The 19,764-nt window shown below is 36.3% G+C and overlaps 1 protein-coding gene across 4 annotated transcripts in view; it reads left to right on the forward strand.

Annotated features, from left to right (window-relative positions):
• LOC141428270 (uncharacterized) overlaps nucleotides 1-19,764 on the forward strand; it is a 323,281-nt gene that overhangs the window by 274,017 nt on the left and 29,500 nt on the right. For 3 of the 4 annotated variants that reach the window (XM_074088160.1, XM_074088161.1, XM_074088162.1), the window contains exon 5: nucleotides 631-683. In XM_074088160.1, coding sequence (XP_073944261.1) covers nucleotides 631-683 — 53 coding nt within the window. Of the gene's footprint in view, nucleotides 1-630; nucleotides 684-4,591; nucleotides 4,850-19,764 lie in introns of those variants that run through there. The other variant, XM_074088163.1, reaches the window with a different exon arrangement.

The raw sequence follows: 19,764 nt of genomic DNA on the forward strand, positions 1-19,764 counted from the left end.
ACTTTACCAAAGTTTCAGAACGACCGTGACCATGAGAGATCCAAAGGCTTCAAAACTTGGTCTTTGGAATAATTAACGATTATTTCTATCCTTCTTTAATTTTCGTTAACGTGCTTTAGTTTTTTAAATAACAGCAAAAATAATCTTTAATTAGGTACATCTGTAGGCATCTATTATCATCTTTTTTTATGTCTGCGCGACAACTTCGATAATTATGATCTGAGTAGATTTTTTTTGCAACACAGTGGCATTGTATACAATGTGTAATTTTTGATTTCCGTTGACTTTTAAAGAATATTCAACAGGCCAAATGAAGTTAATTTCTCCAAGACACTATAGTGATCTAATTCTTACCTACCGTTTAAAAGATAATTAAGAATTAAGCGTAGTAAAAACTACGTATAGGTACTGACCTATAAAGGTTTAAATTTATAATTTTTTTAAAGTAGCAAAAAAAAGTTAATTTTTGATGTTTTTCTTATCCGTCACGTCAATGTCATTGGCCAGTAAAATTTACAATGTGATTTTTAACAATGGCTGTGAAGTTATCTAAATCTGTTATCATTTGAAGTCTGTTAATGTTTTTGTCTACAAAGAATACCTGTATAATTTAAATTTGTATTGTTTCAGAATCGTGAGGATGGAATAGTTCATAAGCGGTTTCGACCTTCAACTTCAAAAACGTAAGTAAATCGAAAAAAAAATAGTAAATCGAAGTTCATTGTGGCCTGAAGTTAAGACAGCGTTATTTTAGGTATCATACTCGTCATACTCGTAAAATTCAACCTAATCGAAGTAGTGATGGCCTAGTAGTTAGACCTATGATCTCACAAGCAGAGGATCGTGGATTCAAATCTAGACTCGCACCTCTGAGTTTTTCGAAATCCAAGTATGAGTTACGTTTGAAAATTACCGCGAACTTTACTGTAAAATAAACTTCGTGTAAAAACCTGTATAAACCTGCAGAGGCATTCAATGCTCTATGTGAAGTTCCCAATTCACACTGGGCCCGCGTGGAAACTAAAGTCCAAGCCCTCTCATTCTAAGATGAGGCCTGTGCCATGTAGTGGGAAGTTTATAGGCTGAAATGATGACGATAACCAAATTTAATCTTATTTAAAAAAAATATCCTGGCAAAGTAAGGCACCCAAATCTTTAAAGTTTTGTCAAATATCAAATTCTAGAAAATAAAAATAAATTAAAAGTATTGATTCAGTAGTTTACTATAAATATTTTTATTTTCTCAAAATAACGGCATGTATTATAGTTGTAGTAGAAGTTTTTTTTCTATCCACTTTCACGCAATTATTGTAACTACTTAAATGAACTCAAAAGCTTTCAACCACATAACATCAACAGTATCAAAGGTAGACACGGGCCTTAACATAGTAATTATACATTACATTAATTGACAATCCGACACAGTGGACTATGGTGATGATGATAATGATGATGATGATGATGATGATGATGATTACAGAAGTGGATGACGCGGTGAAAACTTTAAGAACCCGGTGCGTCAATCCTAACTGTTATCATGAATGTCAATAATAGTCAATATGAGTACCGATGGTGCTGAAATTAGGTATCGGAATCGTTTGGGACCCTGAATAGGACATAGGATAATTTTTATCCTTAAAAATAGTATAGTACCTGCGGGAATATGATAAATAATTTCTTCGCAAACTAAAACACGGGCAACAAGCTCAGAGATAAGACCCTAAAAACACGCACATTGTAGGTATACAGTCGAATCTCGTTATTTCGAAACTCGAGGGGCTCTTAAAATATTACGAATTATCAAGGTTTACGAATTATCAAATGGTTTAAACCATATGAAGAAATGTTATAGGGAACTCGTGACAACTTCGAATTATAGAGAATTAACGAGAGTCTACTGTAGCAGCTTCTTCGAAATCGTAAGAGCCGTTTCTAGATCCCTGAAATAAGTAACTTAATATATCTACTTATAAGTACGAGAAATAGCTAGCAGGCATAAATCGACAAGAACCACCTCAGTTTCACTACAAACTTTACCAAACCAATAAAATCACAACAAACATACAAAATACATCGACATTTCGCGAGCACGAACCCCCGTCGTTGTTACAGTTGCTCGCCGGAGGCAATTATCAAGGCTGCAATTGTCGTGCGATATTTACGCGCACTTATTTATGTACTGAGCATAAATATGTGCGCGCGTGATCCTCGAGTCGCGGCAATTATTGCGTGACTTATTGGCGAAGGAAGATAACACGTACAAACTGGCCAGGGTTAGAAGACCCCGCGAGGTTTCTACGCGATCCCCTGTTGGGGATTCGTCGTGTAATGCACAGGGGAGAGGGAGAGACCAGGGTTTACTGGTGTTGTCGTCACTGCTCCGAGGGTTGTGGCAGCTTTATCTACGCGCTTGACTCTTGGTCGTGACTTTCCGACAGAGATTTCGCTAATTACGCTGATTATGAGAACGAATCGTGCTCCGCTATTTATCGATGGGCCCCCGGGATTGGGAATAAGGCATGAAAATTGTGTAATTATGCCGAAGTGTAATATAACGTTATTAATGTTTCGTTAAATTTTAGAACAATGGTCGCATCTAAAAATCAACTAACAATGCAGTACTTAAGTAGTATTATTTTCAATATATATTTTTTAAATGCTACAGTTACAAAAAAAATGAGTAAGAAACTGCTTCTGCATGACCTTATGAATGCAGCCTTCTAAACTTTACTAGCTTTTGGACATACATAATGAATATAAAGGTTAACTTTTTTACATTTATGTTATATAAAAAAACCAATGACCTCGGTATAGCACTAATCATCCGACAAAATCAGGGGTGGGTTTTTATTTAAGTACCTACAGTCATTGCGTTAGATTGAATTCTGTACAAGGTTTAACATACTCTCAGTTTATATAAGTCATGTTTTTATGTTCTTGTCTGCGCTATAATTAATAGGTACATTTTTATTTAATGTCAAACATCTGTACTAAACTTTTGAAAATATTTACTTTTATGGGTAAGTGGGTATGTTCTAGGTTCTTTCACATGTTGAATTTCTTCTTCTCTTAACATCCTAACCACTTGAAATAATGAATATAAGCTAACTTAACAAAATCCCTCAGCCAAATAAGTCGCGACAAAAACAAAGCAAGTTTAAACTTCACGAAAATTAATTGCGTCATACTCGTAACATCTAAAAGTTAGTTGCCCAGAGTTCGGCACTAACACCGCCGAAGACTCCGCAGACTCCGGCCTGCCGGAACTCCCAATAAAACAAGTTCCGAACAAACGAATGAATTAAAGTCGACCCGCAAACCTGATCCAATCGTAATATCGCACTGGCAGACATCGAAAGTTAGTATGCATTGACTTTGAAAAGTCGTCCAAAACTAAGTTGGGTTATGTTTATGAAACTATTCGGGTGCGGGGGTGTGCCGCCGATACATGCAAGAACTCGCGCCCAACTCGAGGCATAGTTCGCTAAGTGGAACAGCTGTAAAACAAAGTAGCGAAGGGTCTGGGAAGTCAGCACGCGTGGGCCCGCGGACCTCCAACTTTGACAGTTTGAGGCGCCGCCGCCATGGGTCTTAAAACAAGTCCAACTAGCCCAACTAGACTGCGGCCGCGTGATAACGAAGCCTACTCCCCCTCCCGCGCACCCGCGTGCAGATAAACTTTTAAAATGACTTTAGAAGCTTTTGAGCTTTTAATCGGTAAAGTTGTACAGACAGACAGTTCGGGCACAATCCTTGAACCGCTTGCGCCGGCGACGGCGGCCGCAAAACTTTGTTTTACAGGACTACTTTTCTTCTTGTTTCAAGGTTGGACTCTTAAAACAAACTCCGGTTCGACGGAGTTCGTGAACTCGGGCGCCAACAATTTACAAATTTCTCTCTTTCATAACAACTAACTGCCGCTCGGCGCGGGCGAAAGTTGTCCTGCGTAGATCTTAATCGCATTGTCTGTTGCGCTCGCGGCTCGCGCCCAGCTGATCGTGACGACACACTTCGCAACTTTTGTTCAACGGCGCGTGTGGGTACCGGGGTGGCCAGCGCCAGCCATCCATCTGCATGCGGGCTGAGGTCACAGCCAGAGGCCGCGAAGTGTCTGCCGGCGCCGCGGCTCCCTCGGTCGACGCGTTTATTCAATTTATTTAAGTGACATTGATACCATCGATTGCGGTCGAAAAAACTCGTCTGCCAAATTTGACGGCGCGTCCCCCCGGCGTCGGCGCCTTTTTTCAGTTCACGCCTCACCTGCCCCGGGCTCGGAGTTGTCTCGCGTAAAAACACTGATTGGCGTTTAATTTAGAATCCCTTTTTTGCGGACGATAAAAAGTTGTCCGCAAGAGACATTCGAGGGTAAGCCGGGTCGGCCGAAGCTGAATTCCAGCGGCTACCTGCATAGGCTTATGTATTGCCAAATAGATTGTAACTTAAGCTGCAGTATTGGGTATTGCGCGTAAATTTTACGTAACTAGAAATAAATAGGTTGCGGGTGTGTGGGGCGGGCCCGTGGGCGGCGGCTTGCGCGCGCAGCCCCCCGCCGCGCGCGGCCTGGCCCGCGCCCCGACTCTCGACTAGTCCACAAATCGCCGCGGTCCTCGCTCCTCGCACTCGCTACGCCGCTACGACCGACACGAGCGCTACGACCCGCGGCCGCTACAAACTTTTTCCACGCGCCACGCAGTGCTACGCCTCCGTCATGCTAAGGTCCCGTACGCACTAGCAATGTGCCCCCAAGTGCAGTGAACTCTCCCCAGTGACCCAGTGCTCAGTAAACTCTAGTGTGTGATGTGGGCTCGTGCAGTTTTATAGCGATGTCGGCTCTCGTCCGACCCGTCTGGTAAGTCGCTGGCCATTTCCCGACCGTCAACTATTTTCTTTCGACCAAGGCGAATAGTTGAACGCGCGTTTTCGTCGTTCCATGCGTCGTTAGTGTTTTGTTTCTTGTTATTTGCGGCTCAAATGAAACGGTTTATTTCAGCGATGCGTTCTACACCGGTGAAAAACTCAAGAAGTGTCAAGATTAAAAACAAAAATACGGAATCGTTTGCGCACAAATCCCACGCTTGTAAAACCATTTCACGAAATGCTTTCAATTTGTTTTGATGAACGAGTAGGTAGTGAAAATGTGTGTGATTAATTTATGCGTATTTGATGTTAGATTAGGGGTTAAATGTGGATTAGTGGTATTTGATGTTCATGGCTGATTATTCCACCCTCTTGGCGTAATCGAATAAGTCAGTCGCGACGTTACGCGGAGACGGAATACGTAATTTACATAACTGTGCGGCTGAAATCTGTTACAGCCACAATTAATGTGACTGCAGCCAATTAGCTATACGAAATAATTATCAAACTTTGTCGATGTTTTAAAAAAAAAAGTACCTAGATGACTACGACAAGTAGGTACTGAGTATCTTATAGCTACCTTAAGTTATACTTAAAAAGATTCCTATATGCCTTTTTTCAAACAACTCATTAGACTTCTAATTATTCCAGTGACTATAAAGAGTCTCACCACTTTTTGTTTCATTACGCCAAAATAGGTTCATTCATGCCTGATAATAAAATGGAATACGTTCGCCTAACAAATGCTCATTCACCCTGGATCACAAGAAAAATCTAAGCAGTTTTTTTTTTACTTTTACCCATGTCCTTAGCGCAAAAAGGGATTTTAACATGGAAACGGACCATTTGTTTATTCCTAAGACGAACAAAAGACTACTAAAACAAACGCTAATTAATACCTTACCTAAAAAAATGCTCCAAAGAAACTTCTAATCTCCCTTATATTTCTTATTAATAGATGCTTAATAACTAACGTAACATTTTTTTTCTTTACCTGACACCGGCAACTTAAATTTCATTAAAACGGTTGATATTTTTTTTATTAATTACTATTACGTTTTAAAACATATCTAACATGCAGGTCAACAGATTATTTACAATAACAAAAGAAACAAAACTTAGTAAAGTTTAAACAAATTCTACAAAAGCAAACTTTGTACCATTAAATATACCTAATTTCACTACCCATTTCAATCTTCGTGCCGCAATTCAAATAAAGCACAGCCACCTCAACCCTTCATCGTCAGGTAGCGAGCTAACGCGCGCCCATCTTGATAGCAAGCAAATTGTTTCAACTGAAGCCTCTTATCTGATCGGCTGTGAGCCTAATTGTGGTATATTTCACACGTACGTTTAAGTTAATTTCGCGAAAGATTTTAACTGTGAGTCAGTTAGCAATACAAGGATTTAGGACGTATTATTAAGCTTTTTGTTCGATTTAACTGAGTTTTTTTAAACTATTTTTTTTTCTAGGTTGAATTAAATTTTAGGGACTTTTCTTCAACAGACTTGATAACTTTTCTTGTTTTGAAGTCAGTTAAAAATATTTTTTCTTATTTCATTGTTGAATTCTTTAATTTTAAAGTAAAAGTATGAAATTACCATCAGATACACAACAACTTTTATATTTTTAAACGTCTTCAATCATCAGGTTATTGAATTTAAATATTTTTTTTACCTCTACAATGTTATCCTATAGTCAGTGAACCTATTTTAACACCCTTATTTTACCCTTACCAATAATGTAAATAAAACTATGCAAGTAAGTTTTTACACACATGCAATCGGTAATTTAAAGTTAAAGTTATTATATGTATATACTTTTTACAAGTATTTTTCTTGTTCATAATATTTATACTAACAATAGTTAGTTTTCCAATTCACATAGAAGCTACATTTTATTGAAAAGTAAGTATTAGTAATTTAATTTATAACAGGAGTAGGTACTCTGACGATAAAAATGCTACCTAATTTCCATTAGTTTTTTCTATTCATGGTCATAATATTCAAAAATATCATAAAAGTCCCTCGTTACTTTCCACCTACTATCTACCTATAATGCAACTAATAAGTTTTTTTTACATTGTCATCCAACTTCTCTACTAGTTAATGCCAAATTTCAAGTGAATCCGACCACTAAAAGTACAATAAAATTAACTTGCACCATTTGATGCAAAACAAATAAACAAATATTATTATTATTATTTTTAAATAGAAATTAAGTAAATATTATATTTCTTATTTTGGGGTCACCACTCTACACAAAGTGTTTTAAAATTAATATAAAAAACAATGTTATGTTATATTTTTATACTTGTGAAAAATTCATACACTAGATAACCATGAAAACCTCGTCTGCTGTTAACCATTATCTTCGTAATAAAACATGTTTAAATGATAAATAAACGCATCGATTTTCCCAACAAAAGGGTAAAACAACATGTGAGTGCAAAATCGATATCGCAATAGTTTTAGCCGCGTTTAAATATGTGGGGTAATGTGCAACGCACCCTCGCCAAACGCCCTCACTCACTCCAAATAGGGCTGGCGCAGTACTTGGCGATTAAAGAAATTGTTTCAATGTGGAATATTTACATTATATAAACATCATTATCTGTAGGCACTAATTGTTTAATCTGACTGGGACAGAATAAACATGAAAGTAGGTATTAAATAGAAATTAAGACTAAAATAAAAACAAGTCGCTTAAAACTAAACTAAATGTAGAAATGCCCCCGTGGCATTGTGCCCAAAAAGTTGGCAGCGTTTCTTCGTTGAATAGTTATTATGATATAATAGAGAGATAGCTGCCAGCCCCTTGGTCTCCAGTTGCGTCAAACAGGCGCTTTTGCAGAGCTAAGAGTGTATGTGCGCCAGGGTCCCATGGACCCATTGACTCAAAGCCGACAGGAATAACGTTGTAAGTCAAACTTCATGTTGTATGGTACAACTACATTCGCTCATAAGTTCCTTATTTTGCAACAGATATTGATAATTTTCACGTCATTCTTTTTTTTCCAGTTTTGTAATAAGTTAAATTATTTAAAGTGAATATTTGTATTTCATATTAATCTTGCAACACACGTCAAATGATAACTTGCATTTGTGTTACTTAGAGTTTCTATCTTGCCCTTTATCCTTACTAATATTTATGTAAATATTACATATTTTAAAAATATTTTACACTATAAATATGGTAGACTATGAAAAATAACAGTACCTATAGTCAAACAAACTGATATAAATACCGGGGTGGAACCTTATAACGATCCATTTCACTGTGATTTCTTTGACAAGAGTACGGGATGTCAAATATGACATGTAGCGCAAAGGTAGTTGAACCTGTGGTCTTACAATAAATAATTTTATGAAAGAAATTATTTCAATTTAATCTATTTGCGGTTTAATAACGTGTGTACACACTTAGCACAGTCATCAGCACCAAAATCTGACACAAAAAAGCGTGCATAAACATCTGATACGACTCTATTTCTAGGGCCTCTAAGATGTGTCAAATACTTATACACGTTTCGCTGTGGTAGATATTAACGCAGGTGAATGTACAAAAATTATATTAATCACCACTACTACTGCTGCTTAGTACTACTATACTACTACTTTACTATTACTACTACTGGTACTTTGGCACAATGAACAGCGACGGTGACTTAGGAGGATTTTTTTATTTATAGGTTAGGCTAGCTTATATTTATTCTTTTTTTTTCTCATAGTAGCTATATGCGGCAACCCTAACCCCGTGGCCGTCGAGGGTAGCCCGGACCCTCGAGCCCGAACACGTATTGCGTGTTACTTATTCACGCTGCTTTTCTTTCACTATTACAACTAATATTCATAATACGACAATATTATCATAGTTAATTAAAAAATAATACTACGTAAAATCCACCGTTGTTTAACTCTTTGCTATTGTGATGTTGGTGTTCTTAAACGTTTTTCTTCTCTTCTTAGGGTTTCGTAGCCAAAATGGCAATACTAGAACCCTTATAGTTTCGCCACGTCTGTCTGTCTGTCTGTCCATCCGCGGCTTTGCTCAGGGAATATCAGTGGTAGAAAGCTGTAATTTTGCACGAATATATGTAAACTATGCCGATAAAATGGTACAATATAAAATTCAAAAAAAATTTTTTTTAGAGTACCTCCCATAGATGTAAAGTGGGGGTGCTTTTTTTTTCCTCATCTAATCTTGTAGTTTGGGATATCGTTGGATAGGTTTTTTAAAACCATTAGGTTGCTAAAACGATTTTTCGATTCAGTGATTTGTTTGCGAAATATTCAACTTAAAAGTGCAAATTTTCATTAAAATCGAGCGTCCCCCTCCCCCTCTCAAATCTAAACCGGTGGGTGGAAAAATTTAAAAAAATTCAGGATGGTAGTAAGTATATCAAACTTACAAGGAAAACTATATAGGTTAAGTTTTTTTGAGAATTATTAGTAGTTTAAGAGTAAATAGCAGCCTAAGGTATTAAATATACCTAAACTTGGAATATTCCGGACAAAATACGAAATCCTTAGAAAAATATTACTTATTTTTTTAGCAATGGCTGTGGAACCCTATTTCTGACGTGTCCGACACGCTCTTGGCCGGTTTTTCAAATTGTTACACTAGATCATGAAAAATCTTAGTCCTATATAATAAAATTTATCTTCAATATGATTTTCATGTCAAATTTGCCCTAATATTTAAGTAGGTACATTCCTTTTTCCTTCGAGCGTGAAGAAATAAGAAATTACTAATTTCATGTTATATTTCTAGTTTTATCTATATCGTACACAAATTACTCTTATAAGCCAAACTAGCTTACCCGCGACTCAACTGCGGGAGCTGCAATTTTCCGGGATAAAAACTATCCAATGTCCTTCTCCGGGGCTCAAATTATCTTTATACCGAATTTTATCTAAATCGGTTCAGTGGTTTAGACGTGATGAAGTAACAAACAAACAGACTTACAAACTTTCACATTTTTTATTATTAGTGGGATTTCATTTTTCTTAAGAATGGATAAATTATCAAATTGTGCTTTTCCACCATAACGTAGTGTCATTTGTACTTCACGAAACGTCAAGTCTGTTGATTAACAATGTTCATTACATTAGTGATTACATCAGCTTCGTGAAGTAGTAATTCTGAGTAGGTACGATACATATTTTTCAAATCAACATATGTATCAGCTATATAATATTAATAAATAAATATTAGTTATATTTTTCGCATCACTTTAGGCGCAAAAGAATTGTATAACTATTACTGCGAAATACCGAATCCATTTTTTAATCTTTCAAAGCTTATTTAGTCGGTCTCTTACTTAAACAGATTACATTATTTTCCTTTAATGCAATTTTTTTTTTTGGAAAAAAATAAAAAACAGTAAACATGGATCTGAAACTAGGAAAGACTTGCATTATAGCTGTTTTTTATGGCAAAAGGTGGTATTTAATTGTTATACATGCTATGATATGAAAAATATAGACAAATATCTAAGTAACTAGAATAGAAATATTCATAATCCTGGCCACACAGATTTTCTATAAAATATAGAGTAGTGAGCATCTAACTACAATCCCATGCAGATGCAGAATATTGGTATATCTATACCAATATTTTTTTGCTAAAAATGACATTGATATGGATCTAATTTTTAAAATAACTGAAAACAAAACAGCTACGTGGGGCCAATCAACCTTTTTTACCCACACTGATCTGTCCGCGTCATTTTTTCAAACAATTGCAGATTTTTGTGAGTAAACATGTTTTTTTCTGTAATTTAATAGATGGTGTACAGTCAAGGGCAAAGATATCGACACGGCCAAAGTTGCAAAAATATGTATACACGTCTTTATGCACTTAACATTAAGGCCGTGTATACATATTTTTGCAACTTAGACCGTGTCGATATCTTTGCCCTTGACTGTACATGAATACATGCCATCACGTAAGTTCAACCTATTAAACCATGAAATATCTTGTTGGAAGTACAATTTTTTGGTAACGCCAGAGACAATTTTGGTAACGCAGGAGACGCCCTAAGTGTGGGTAAAATAGTTGATTGGCCCACGTACGATTGAAGTGGGAATGTGCTACAAATAAAATGGTGACAGAAATAAAAAATATTTAGTAGTGCCTATTTATCATTTTATAGTTTCGCCAGGTCTGTCCGTCTGTATGTCTGTCTGTCCTTTGCTTTTGGCATGAATATACATGTCAGTCACGCCGAAAAAGTGGAAAAATAAAAAACAACAAAAAAAATTTTTAGTGTACCTCCCATAGGCGTAAAGTGGGGCTGTTTCTTTTTTCGCGACTAACCTTAGTGTTGGGAATCGTTGGATAGGTCTTTTAAAACCATATTATTCGGGGTTGCTAAGACGATTTTTTTATTCAGTGATCTGTTTGCGAAATATTCAACTTTAAAGTGCAAATTTTCATTTAAAATCGAGTAAAGTTGTTTTTTGGAAAAATTTGGAAAAATTCGGAATGGTAGTAAATATATCAAATTTACAAGGAAAAATATAACGGCTAAGCTTGCTTGATAATTAGTAGCAGTTTTAGAGTAAATAGCAGCCTAAGGTATTTTTATACCTTAGGCTGCTATTTACGTAAACTTATACGTAAACTTGGAAGATTCCGTACACAATAAAAAAATATTACCTATTTTTTTTGTAATGGCTACGGAACCCTATCTTGGGCATGTCCGACACGCTCTTGGCCAGTTTTCTGACAGTTTTGTTTAAGTAAGTAGGAGTTCATAGAAATATAATTTTAATATTGGTATAGACGTTACAAGTGTGGTACCTCCCATAAAAAGAAGCAGAAAAAATGTAGAGCTAAAATATGCTAAAAGCAACTCCTGTTATAAGGCTAACCCTAATAATACCCTACCCTATAATATTAACCCTAAACGCCTTGTCTAAATTTACATTCAACATTCATTCAACCATCACATTTTACTTGTTCGTACCTGGGCGACCGAGCTTTGCTCGGGGTAAACGTCGTTAATAAGTGTTTTCCCAAAGATATAACACCAAGCTAGATCGATTTGTCAGCCCCGAAAACCCCTACATACCATATTTCATCGAAATCGTTGGAGCCTACGCTAAAATATTTTTGAAATATACAGTCATCTACGAAGTTAAAAATCGATTCAGTCTAGTAATAAATGTAACTAGCATTTTTTTGCAGCCATCTTAGTATAAAATAAGATTACATCAAAATCGGTTTTCTAATAATTAGGAATTAGGATTACCTACACGTATTACTAGACTGAATCGATGCCTGTGAGTCTGCCATACGCCTCTCATAAAGTTGTTTGTAAAATAACACGGTGACATGTATACGACAAAATGTGTTACACAAACAAAAATATTTTTTCACTTCTCATGCTCATAAAGTTGGAATTTATGCTGGATCTGTTCGACATAAAGTTACTTTTTATGCTCTAGTGCATAAAGTAAAATTTTCGTCTAAGACCAAGGTACTCAGGTGTTAACACCCACAAACAAAGCAACTAAAAATAAATCAATTAAACTTAATATTTATGAATTACATTAGCAATGCATGAAAAATAAAAGGTCCCAAGTAAGTGAACAATGTTTCCACTGTTGTTATTTCATCGCCGCGCAATCGAAGCGAAAAGCAGAGTGTAAAACTCGAGCATTTAACCCATTTTCTGACTATATGAACGTCTCGGGTAAAATGGCTCGTTTTATGCTCTTGTTGTACAATCTACTATTTAAGATTTCAAAAAAACAGTAAAGTGTGATGTATGTTGATAATTACATCAAGAGCAAAATCGTACTCATATAGTGTTTTGGGCCTTATTTACTTTTAACTTCGCTAAGATACGTCTGTAACTGTTAACCCAGGGTTAAGTAGTGTCAAAATGTATGTAACTGTCGACCCTAACCCAGTTTGAGTGATTTTTAACCGAGCACTATGCAGGTTTATCTATTTATTTAAATTATGTAATTAAATCTATCATTATAGAGGGATAGCTAATTAAAGCGACAGACAAGTAAAATGAACCAGGATCCAAATATTTCGTTGTATAACTGTGTCACTTAGATGGTAAGTATAATAGTTTCAAAAGTTACCCGTTTCGGGCGTACAATATTCTTCAAGAATATAATTAATGTAAAAGAAAATAATTTTAATACTTAATGACTAATTAGATAGTTCTTTAATACTCTTTTATAATATGAAATACTTTATCCAAAATTTTATAACAAAAAATTGAACCGACTACAAAAAACCATGAAAATAATTTTCTACCAGTCTGAAGTCGGTCGGTCGGTCGGTCAAGTTCGTAAACTTCTGAGCAAACATTTGTTCAAAAATATCTGAACACGCCTCTACGCCGTTAACAATAGAGACGTCTTTTTTGATCAAATGATTGCTCAGAAGTTTTTGAGCTCAACTGTCAATGCCTAAGGTCCAAAAAGATGTATCAGATTAAGACTTCGTGTACATACTTTTTACACCATATAATTTAGTATTCTGTTCTAAAAATACAAATGTTTATTCTAGAGTCTTGGGTGTTTGATAAATTATTTGATGTATCTGTATAAGTACATATGTTATACCTATAACACAAGCTTTGCTTACTTTGGGACTAGGTCAATTGGTGTGTTATTTATTTATTAACTAGCTGTTGCCCGCGACTTTGTTTACGAAGAATTTGTTTATCACGCACCCTCGAAAAATACTAATCTTTCGGGATAAAAGACATCTATTATTTATTTTCTAATATTTCTGATGTATGCAAGTTTTCAGGGCAATCGGTTTAGTAGTTAAGGCGTGAAAGCGGAACAAACACACTCACTTTTGCATTTATAATATTAATAAGAATTAAGAACTGCAATATAAACAAAAGTAAAATATTAACTAGCTCGACTGGCAAATTTTGAATGTGTACACGCTTGTATGATAGTAAGCGACAGTTGACCTGTTTGAGTCTGGATAATGAAAGATGAACCTGCAAAACCGCGGCAAATTCAAAAAATTTGCAGATGGTATCACCAGGTATCACCACAGAATAAGTAATAGTTGACAGTACAGCAGCTTTTCTGCCGTACAAAAGTGAAGATTACGCATAAGAATCGTGTCTACTTTATGCTTTTCTGTCTATCGGATGCCTATTGGAAAATAATTAATTATTTAAAACAATTTTTTGAACATAAAAAGATTAATACGAATATTTTTGAGAAAAAGTGAATCTTAGGAACCACAATTGTATTGACCAGTTCTGAAAGATTCTCAAAATATTTTGCCAATGACTCTTCATTGTACGACAAAATACGCGATACAGAAAACGGGAACACAGAGAGAAAATAACAAGGTAATAAATATGCGGCCTTATCACTTCAGAGCGATCTCTTCCAGGCAACCTTTTTTTAACAGAAAAAAGTAAGGACTAGGTTACAGCAGGTGGTGCAATTTTTCGCAGTAGATAACAATAATAAAAAACAACAAAAATACATTTAGATACTTATAATAATACACGTTTAATACAAATATAAGTAGTGGGATTAATAGCACCATAATAAAGGTGCTTCTTGCAGGTTTTCTTGTAATCTGCAGTAGAACAAGCTTCCCAAGTGGTGACTTTTTCTCGATACAGAACAATTAACTGTTAGCACATTATATGGTACATTAAACGGGCAAAAATCTACTTGCAATGTTTTTGACTAACATGAAAATAAAATGAAAGGTTTACAGACTATATAAATTATTACTTGCTGCGGGAACGTTCGACGGTGGGTACCATTCAAATGTGACTCTACATTCGCGTAGAATTCGTTTATCGCTATCCCGCGGGAACTTTGCAATTTTGCGGGATAAAAACTATCCTATGTCCTTCTCCGAGAGTCAAACTATCTCAATACCGAATTCCATCTAAATCGGTTTAGTGGTTCAGACGTGATGAAGTACCTAACAATCAAAAGGACTTACAAACTTTCGCATTTAAAATAGTAGTGGGATATGACATGAACATAATGTTCAAAGCTTCAAACGTAAACTTGCTGCTCATTGTTAGTCGTACAATCTTTAATTTGTCACTATAAGCATGTTTGGGACAAAACATGCAAGAGTTTTTTTTTGGCTATTGTTACTTTCTGCTATATCTGTGTATCCACAAGTTTTATTCCTACTGGAATAAAACCCCAACCCTAACCACAGTTCTAGTCAGACCACCACTAAGTATAGCGTTCTTCCATCATTGTGGTTAGAATCACTAACTTATTAAAGACATTCGCCGACAAAAATCTCTAATATTACTCGAATCATAACAAACTACACCCTATCGCTAAAGCGCTTCGTGCTAACTCAAGCGTCAACGACGGCTCCAACTTAACGCAACATCTAAGCAAGGTAGATTATGTCCAGTTATCAGCCAGTTCCAGTAGTACAGCAAACTTGAGCATCGCGCTAAAGCCTTTTAAACGGCAAACTCAATTCGGGGCCAAATTGGAAGGGCATTTATCTTTCCCGGGAGTCGATTTAAAAGCAAAATCACGCAAGCACACGACGCCATTATCGCCCGCGCGCGATCCTCAGGCCGCGGCAACTCTATGAATCTAATCCACGGGATTTACTTGCTGATTTACAGCCGAGAAGAGCCGAGAGCCGCGAGCTCTCCCGACGAGGGCGCGACTGCTCAAAAGAAAAGTGATAATGTCTTAATCCTACCACACTCGACTTTACCCCCACACAATTTTATGGTCGCCCGCGCAGACGGCACGTTTTGATTTATGATTTCAATAATTAAGAATTCTAAGGTGCAATTTGAATTTGAGAGCCGTGATTTCTGAGGGGCCGCGGGAGGCCGACGCGTGTTTGTTATTGCCCCGGGGCGGAAAGGGTCTCAGATCTTATGGCTTACCTTTCATTTTCTGAGGAATTATGCGCGTTTCTTGAAATAAGCTTTAATTGTGCACTGGGTATTATGATATATTTAGCTCGGCATAGAAAATTATAAGGCACGGTGAATTTGTTTTTCCTTTTCAATGCAGTACCTAATATTGTTTTCGTCATATATCTTTAACATTGGAAACAGAAGTGCCTTAACCAAATTGAAAATTACAAAAGTTTAGTCAGCATTATGTAACATGGCACAAAATGTCCATAACATTTCTTAGGCATGAATATAATTAAATTAATTATTTAGTGAGTAGTCACTTAGTTTTTCGTTTATCCTTTTCATGAAATGAAACCATTTTAATTTTTGTCAACATGTGATGCAGTGCTCGGATCATAAGTAACCGTTTTGTTCAATCCTAGGCATGCTTTACCTTGGACCAGCAAATCAGAGTGCAGGGATTGCTGTAGTAGTTAAAATGATTTCTTTTTAACAAATAATAACACTTTTCCATCAAACGGAGCAGTTTGGCGAGAATATTTATAATGTGTAGTACCTAAGTTGTAATTTAAAAATTTAGATAAATAAATAAAAAAAATCTTGGGAACACATGTTACATATTACAAATCCAAAAGAGCTATTTCTTGTTCATTACATTACATACATACATACATTACATTTAGGTACATGTCACTAATTCTGTATGCCCTAGTCTTAGTCTGTCCTTTTTAAATTAGTTACATATGAAAGGGGCTTACTGATCGAAAACGAAGCGTGCATTCAAAACGCCTTAGACAAAGCGGAGGCCATCTTGCGTATAGTAATCCCTCCATATCTTGCGTAATCTAGGGGCATTACAATTAACGCGGGCCGAGATAACCCACCACTCGGCACCCGCTGATAGCAGCACTAGTTTAAACCGGTTAAGCGTCCGCCCTCCGGGTTTATCTAATTACCCTACGCCAACAACGTCAGGGCTGCCAGGTGTGGCCTTGCTACTTGGGTTTACAAGGCTTTTTGTACCAAAGTATTGTAGGTATCCGTGAGAATTAGGCAAAGATGACAGAGTGAGTGGGAAACGCAAAAATGCTTTAATATGTCTATCAAGGTAAGGTGTCCGGCTGTTCTCAGGTCGGGCTTCCCCAGTAGTTCTCGTGAAATTTTGTGAGCAGCTTCGATAACTATGTGGACTTTGCTGGCTGATTAGTTTTTGGAAATTCACAATGGTGGAGCTTGGTCCTGGCTCGTAAAATATCATATTTCAGCCAGTTTCATAAACTGGCGAGGTAGCTCACAGATCAACTAGTGAAATGAACGAATCACACTTATATAGAGTAGTTTGTATACTCGTACCTACACTGCTAACTATATAAAGCCCCAACAATCATAATTTGATTGCTTAGTAGTGACATCTCTTGTCTGGGTGAGCGGTTGGTTCCGAAAGAGTGTGACGTCTGTCGACGCAACATAGATGTCGCTAGTGCTGCTGCTTAAGTAGCAAAGTAGAAATAAGCAACCTGAAATATGTATGCATAGGAAAAATTCGTGTCTAGATTCCTGTCCAGCAGTGGTGTAGGGGTTATAGCACGCAGCACGGAATGCTGAGGACCTGGGTTTAGATTCCCAGTGCTGGTCTCTTTTTCTGGTTTTTCTGTGCATCCATGTCTCAGTTTGTATTTTCGATATGGTTTCACGGGATACCCGTAAAAGTAACAAATTTGGAGTTGAAATAAAAAATACAAAAAGACTCCAAAAAACCAATCATAATATAATATGTACCTAGCTTTTATTTAACTTGCCCTATTTATTTATTTGGGTCAAATTAATCTTGGAAGCAAAATATGACCCACTTTCAGTACTCGGATTGACTTGAAATTTGGCATACTAATTTAAACTGGTGACAATACAATAATTTGGTAGTGTCATCCTGGTAGTTTGACCAAGATCGTCTCCGCAGGACGGAACTCCTCAACGGTTTATGGCATCGACTTGAAATTTGGTACGAAAATGTAGTTTGGATGGAAATGCAAGCACAGTCAACAATAAAAGCTTGAATTAAAAATTACATTTTTAACAAAAACTTATTTTCGCATACATCGACTACAAGAGAGGAAGGAAGGAACTTGTAAAGGAGCAAAAGCGACAAAATAATTAGGATATATAGTGTCCTAAAAAAATCTAAGTTTCACTTCTCATGCTCATAAAGTTGGTATTTATGCTGGATCTAGCCGACTTAAAATTACTTTTTATGCTCTAGTGCAGTAAGTGTTAACAGCCACAAACAAAAAAGTTTCTACGTATTTTTTTTATAATTTTTAGTTTACATAAAACCAGAAATCAATCAAATCAATAAAAGTCCCCTCAAAAAATATATAATTATATGATAATGCGTGAAAAATAAAAGGTACATAGAAAGTGAAAATTTGTTCTCGCAATTTAATTGAAGAGCAGAGTGTAAAACTCGAGCATTAAACCCATTTTCACCTCATCGTGTCTATCCACCCTCGCCGTACTGGCTCGGGTGGCTATGCTATATGAACGTCTTGGGTAAAATGTCTAATTTTATGCTCTTGTTTGTACAATCTACTATAGTCCGTCAACTTGTCACTTACCTAGTACTCATAGATTATCAAAAAAATTGGACACGTATTTTTTTGTTGATTATCCAAAAAATTATGTAGATACCTACCAAGTACTTTTATACCTAGCAAGGTAAAGTATCGCGTGACGTCACGGGCACCCACTTTCGAACTTTGAAGCGATTCATCTTTTGTATTTTTTTTATTTGACTGACAAAAAAACAATACGTGCAATAATTTCTGACAGACGAACAGAAGGACTAAACAGAACATTATTCTACCCAGGAAATTACATAATTGCAATAGTTTGTTACACCGCTTATTCCTAAATTTGAAGTCCATTCTGGCAACCCTAACCGTCCAGTAGGTTCCGCGTAGGTACTCGTCACGTACGCAAACGTTGGCCGGGTATCGGCACTTCCGGTGCCTTCGTCAAGGACCATCGATTACCATCTCGATATTGCACAACCTCCCGCCGGTCGATACGCGATCTGTGGGCGCACTGTTATTAGTTTGCGTATTATTCAAAAGCTTGTTGGACTTGGGTGGATTGTATACGTCTTGCTAAGAGCGATCCTGCTCACATTTAACTTTAACCAAGGAATTGGTGACCTTATCAAATATAATTTGTAGAATGAGCGTTATCGTATAGTGGTAGCATCCTCCTGAAACGTCAAATGAAGTAAAATCTAGGGTTACCAGACACAAGTTTTAAAATACCTTACTAAGTTCCTATTCAATTTGCGAATGAAATTTAATTTGTTTGCGGCGTACTACTTTTTATCCCGTAAAACTGCATAGGTAGTTCTCGCGGGATAGCCATAAACATGTTTTCAGACGAATTCGCGAGCAAAAGATAAATTCATTTTATAATTTTGCTAATAAAAATGTATAGGTTACAACACAACTTATTTAACTTAATACCCAACACAAATTATCATTGACGCAAATTATATTACGCTACCTACTTAACTCTAGGAAATATATCATAGAAACTTTCCAGTTACATGATATCTGTAGTGTAGCTACAAAAGGAAATCGCGAGAACTATACAACTAAATTACAAACATTATCGCTCGCTAAATTTGGTATAAATCGGAGTTTCATGTGAACCAATCTCACATTACAAATAGGTTAGTATACCTCCATACACGAAAACAAAAACCTTCTTTTAGCTTGTCTTTATAAATCATGGCCATCGATACCAGGTCGAAAAACAATTTAAAAACAGTTCCAGTTGAAAAAGTTTATTTTGACACAACTCAAAAACTTTCAAGTAAAGTACTTCTTGAAAAAAGTTTTTTCCTGTTAATTATGCGCATCGAAACCTGTTTGCCTTGAAATAAACTAGAAAATATAAGTGTGTACAAACGTTCCTCACCGAATGAAGGTAATACTTCCTCTAACATTATCAATAATTAACGACTTCAAATTCGTGTTGGTCGCGATAGGACGGT

The sequence above is a fragment of the Choristoneura fumiferana genome, chromosome 5 (genome assembly GCF_025370935.1).
Source record: "Choristoneura fumiferana chromosome 5, NRCan_CFum_1, whole genome shotgun sequence".
Taxonomy (NCBI): Eukaryota; Metazoa; Arthropoda; class Insecta; order Lepidoptera; family Tortricidae; genus Choristoneura; species Choristoneura fumiferana.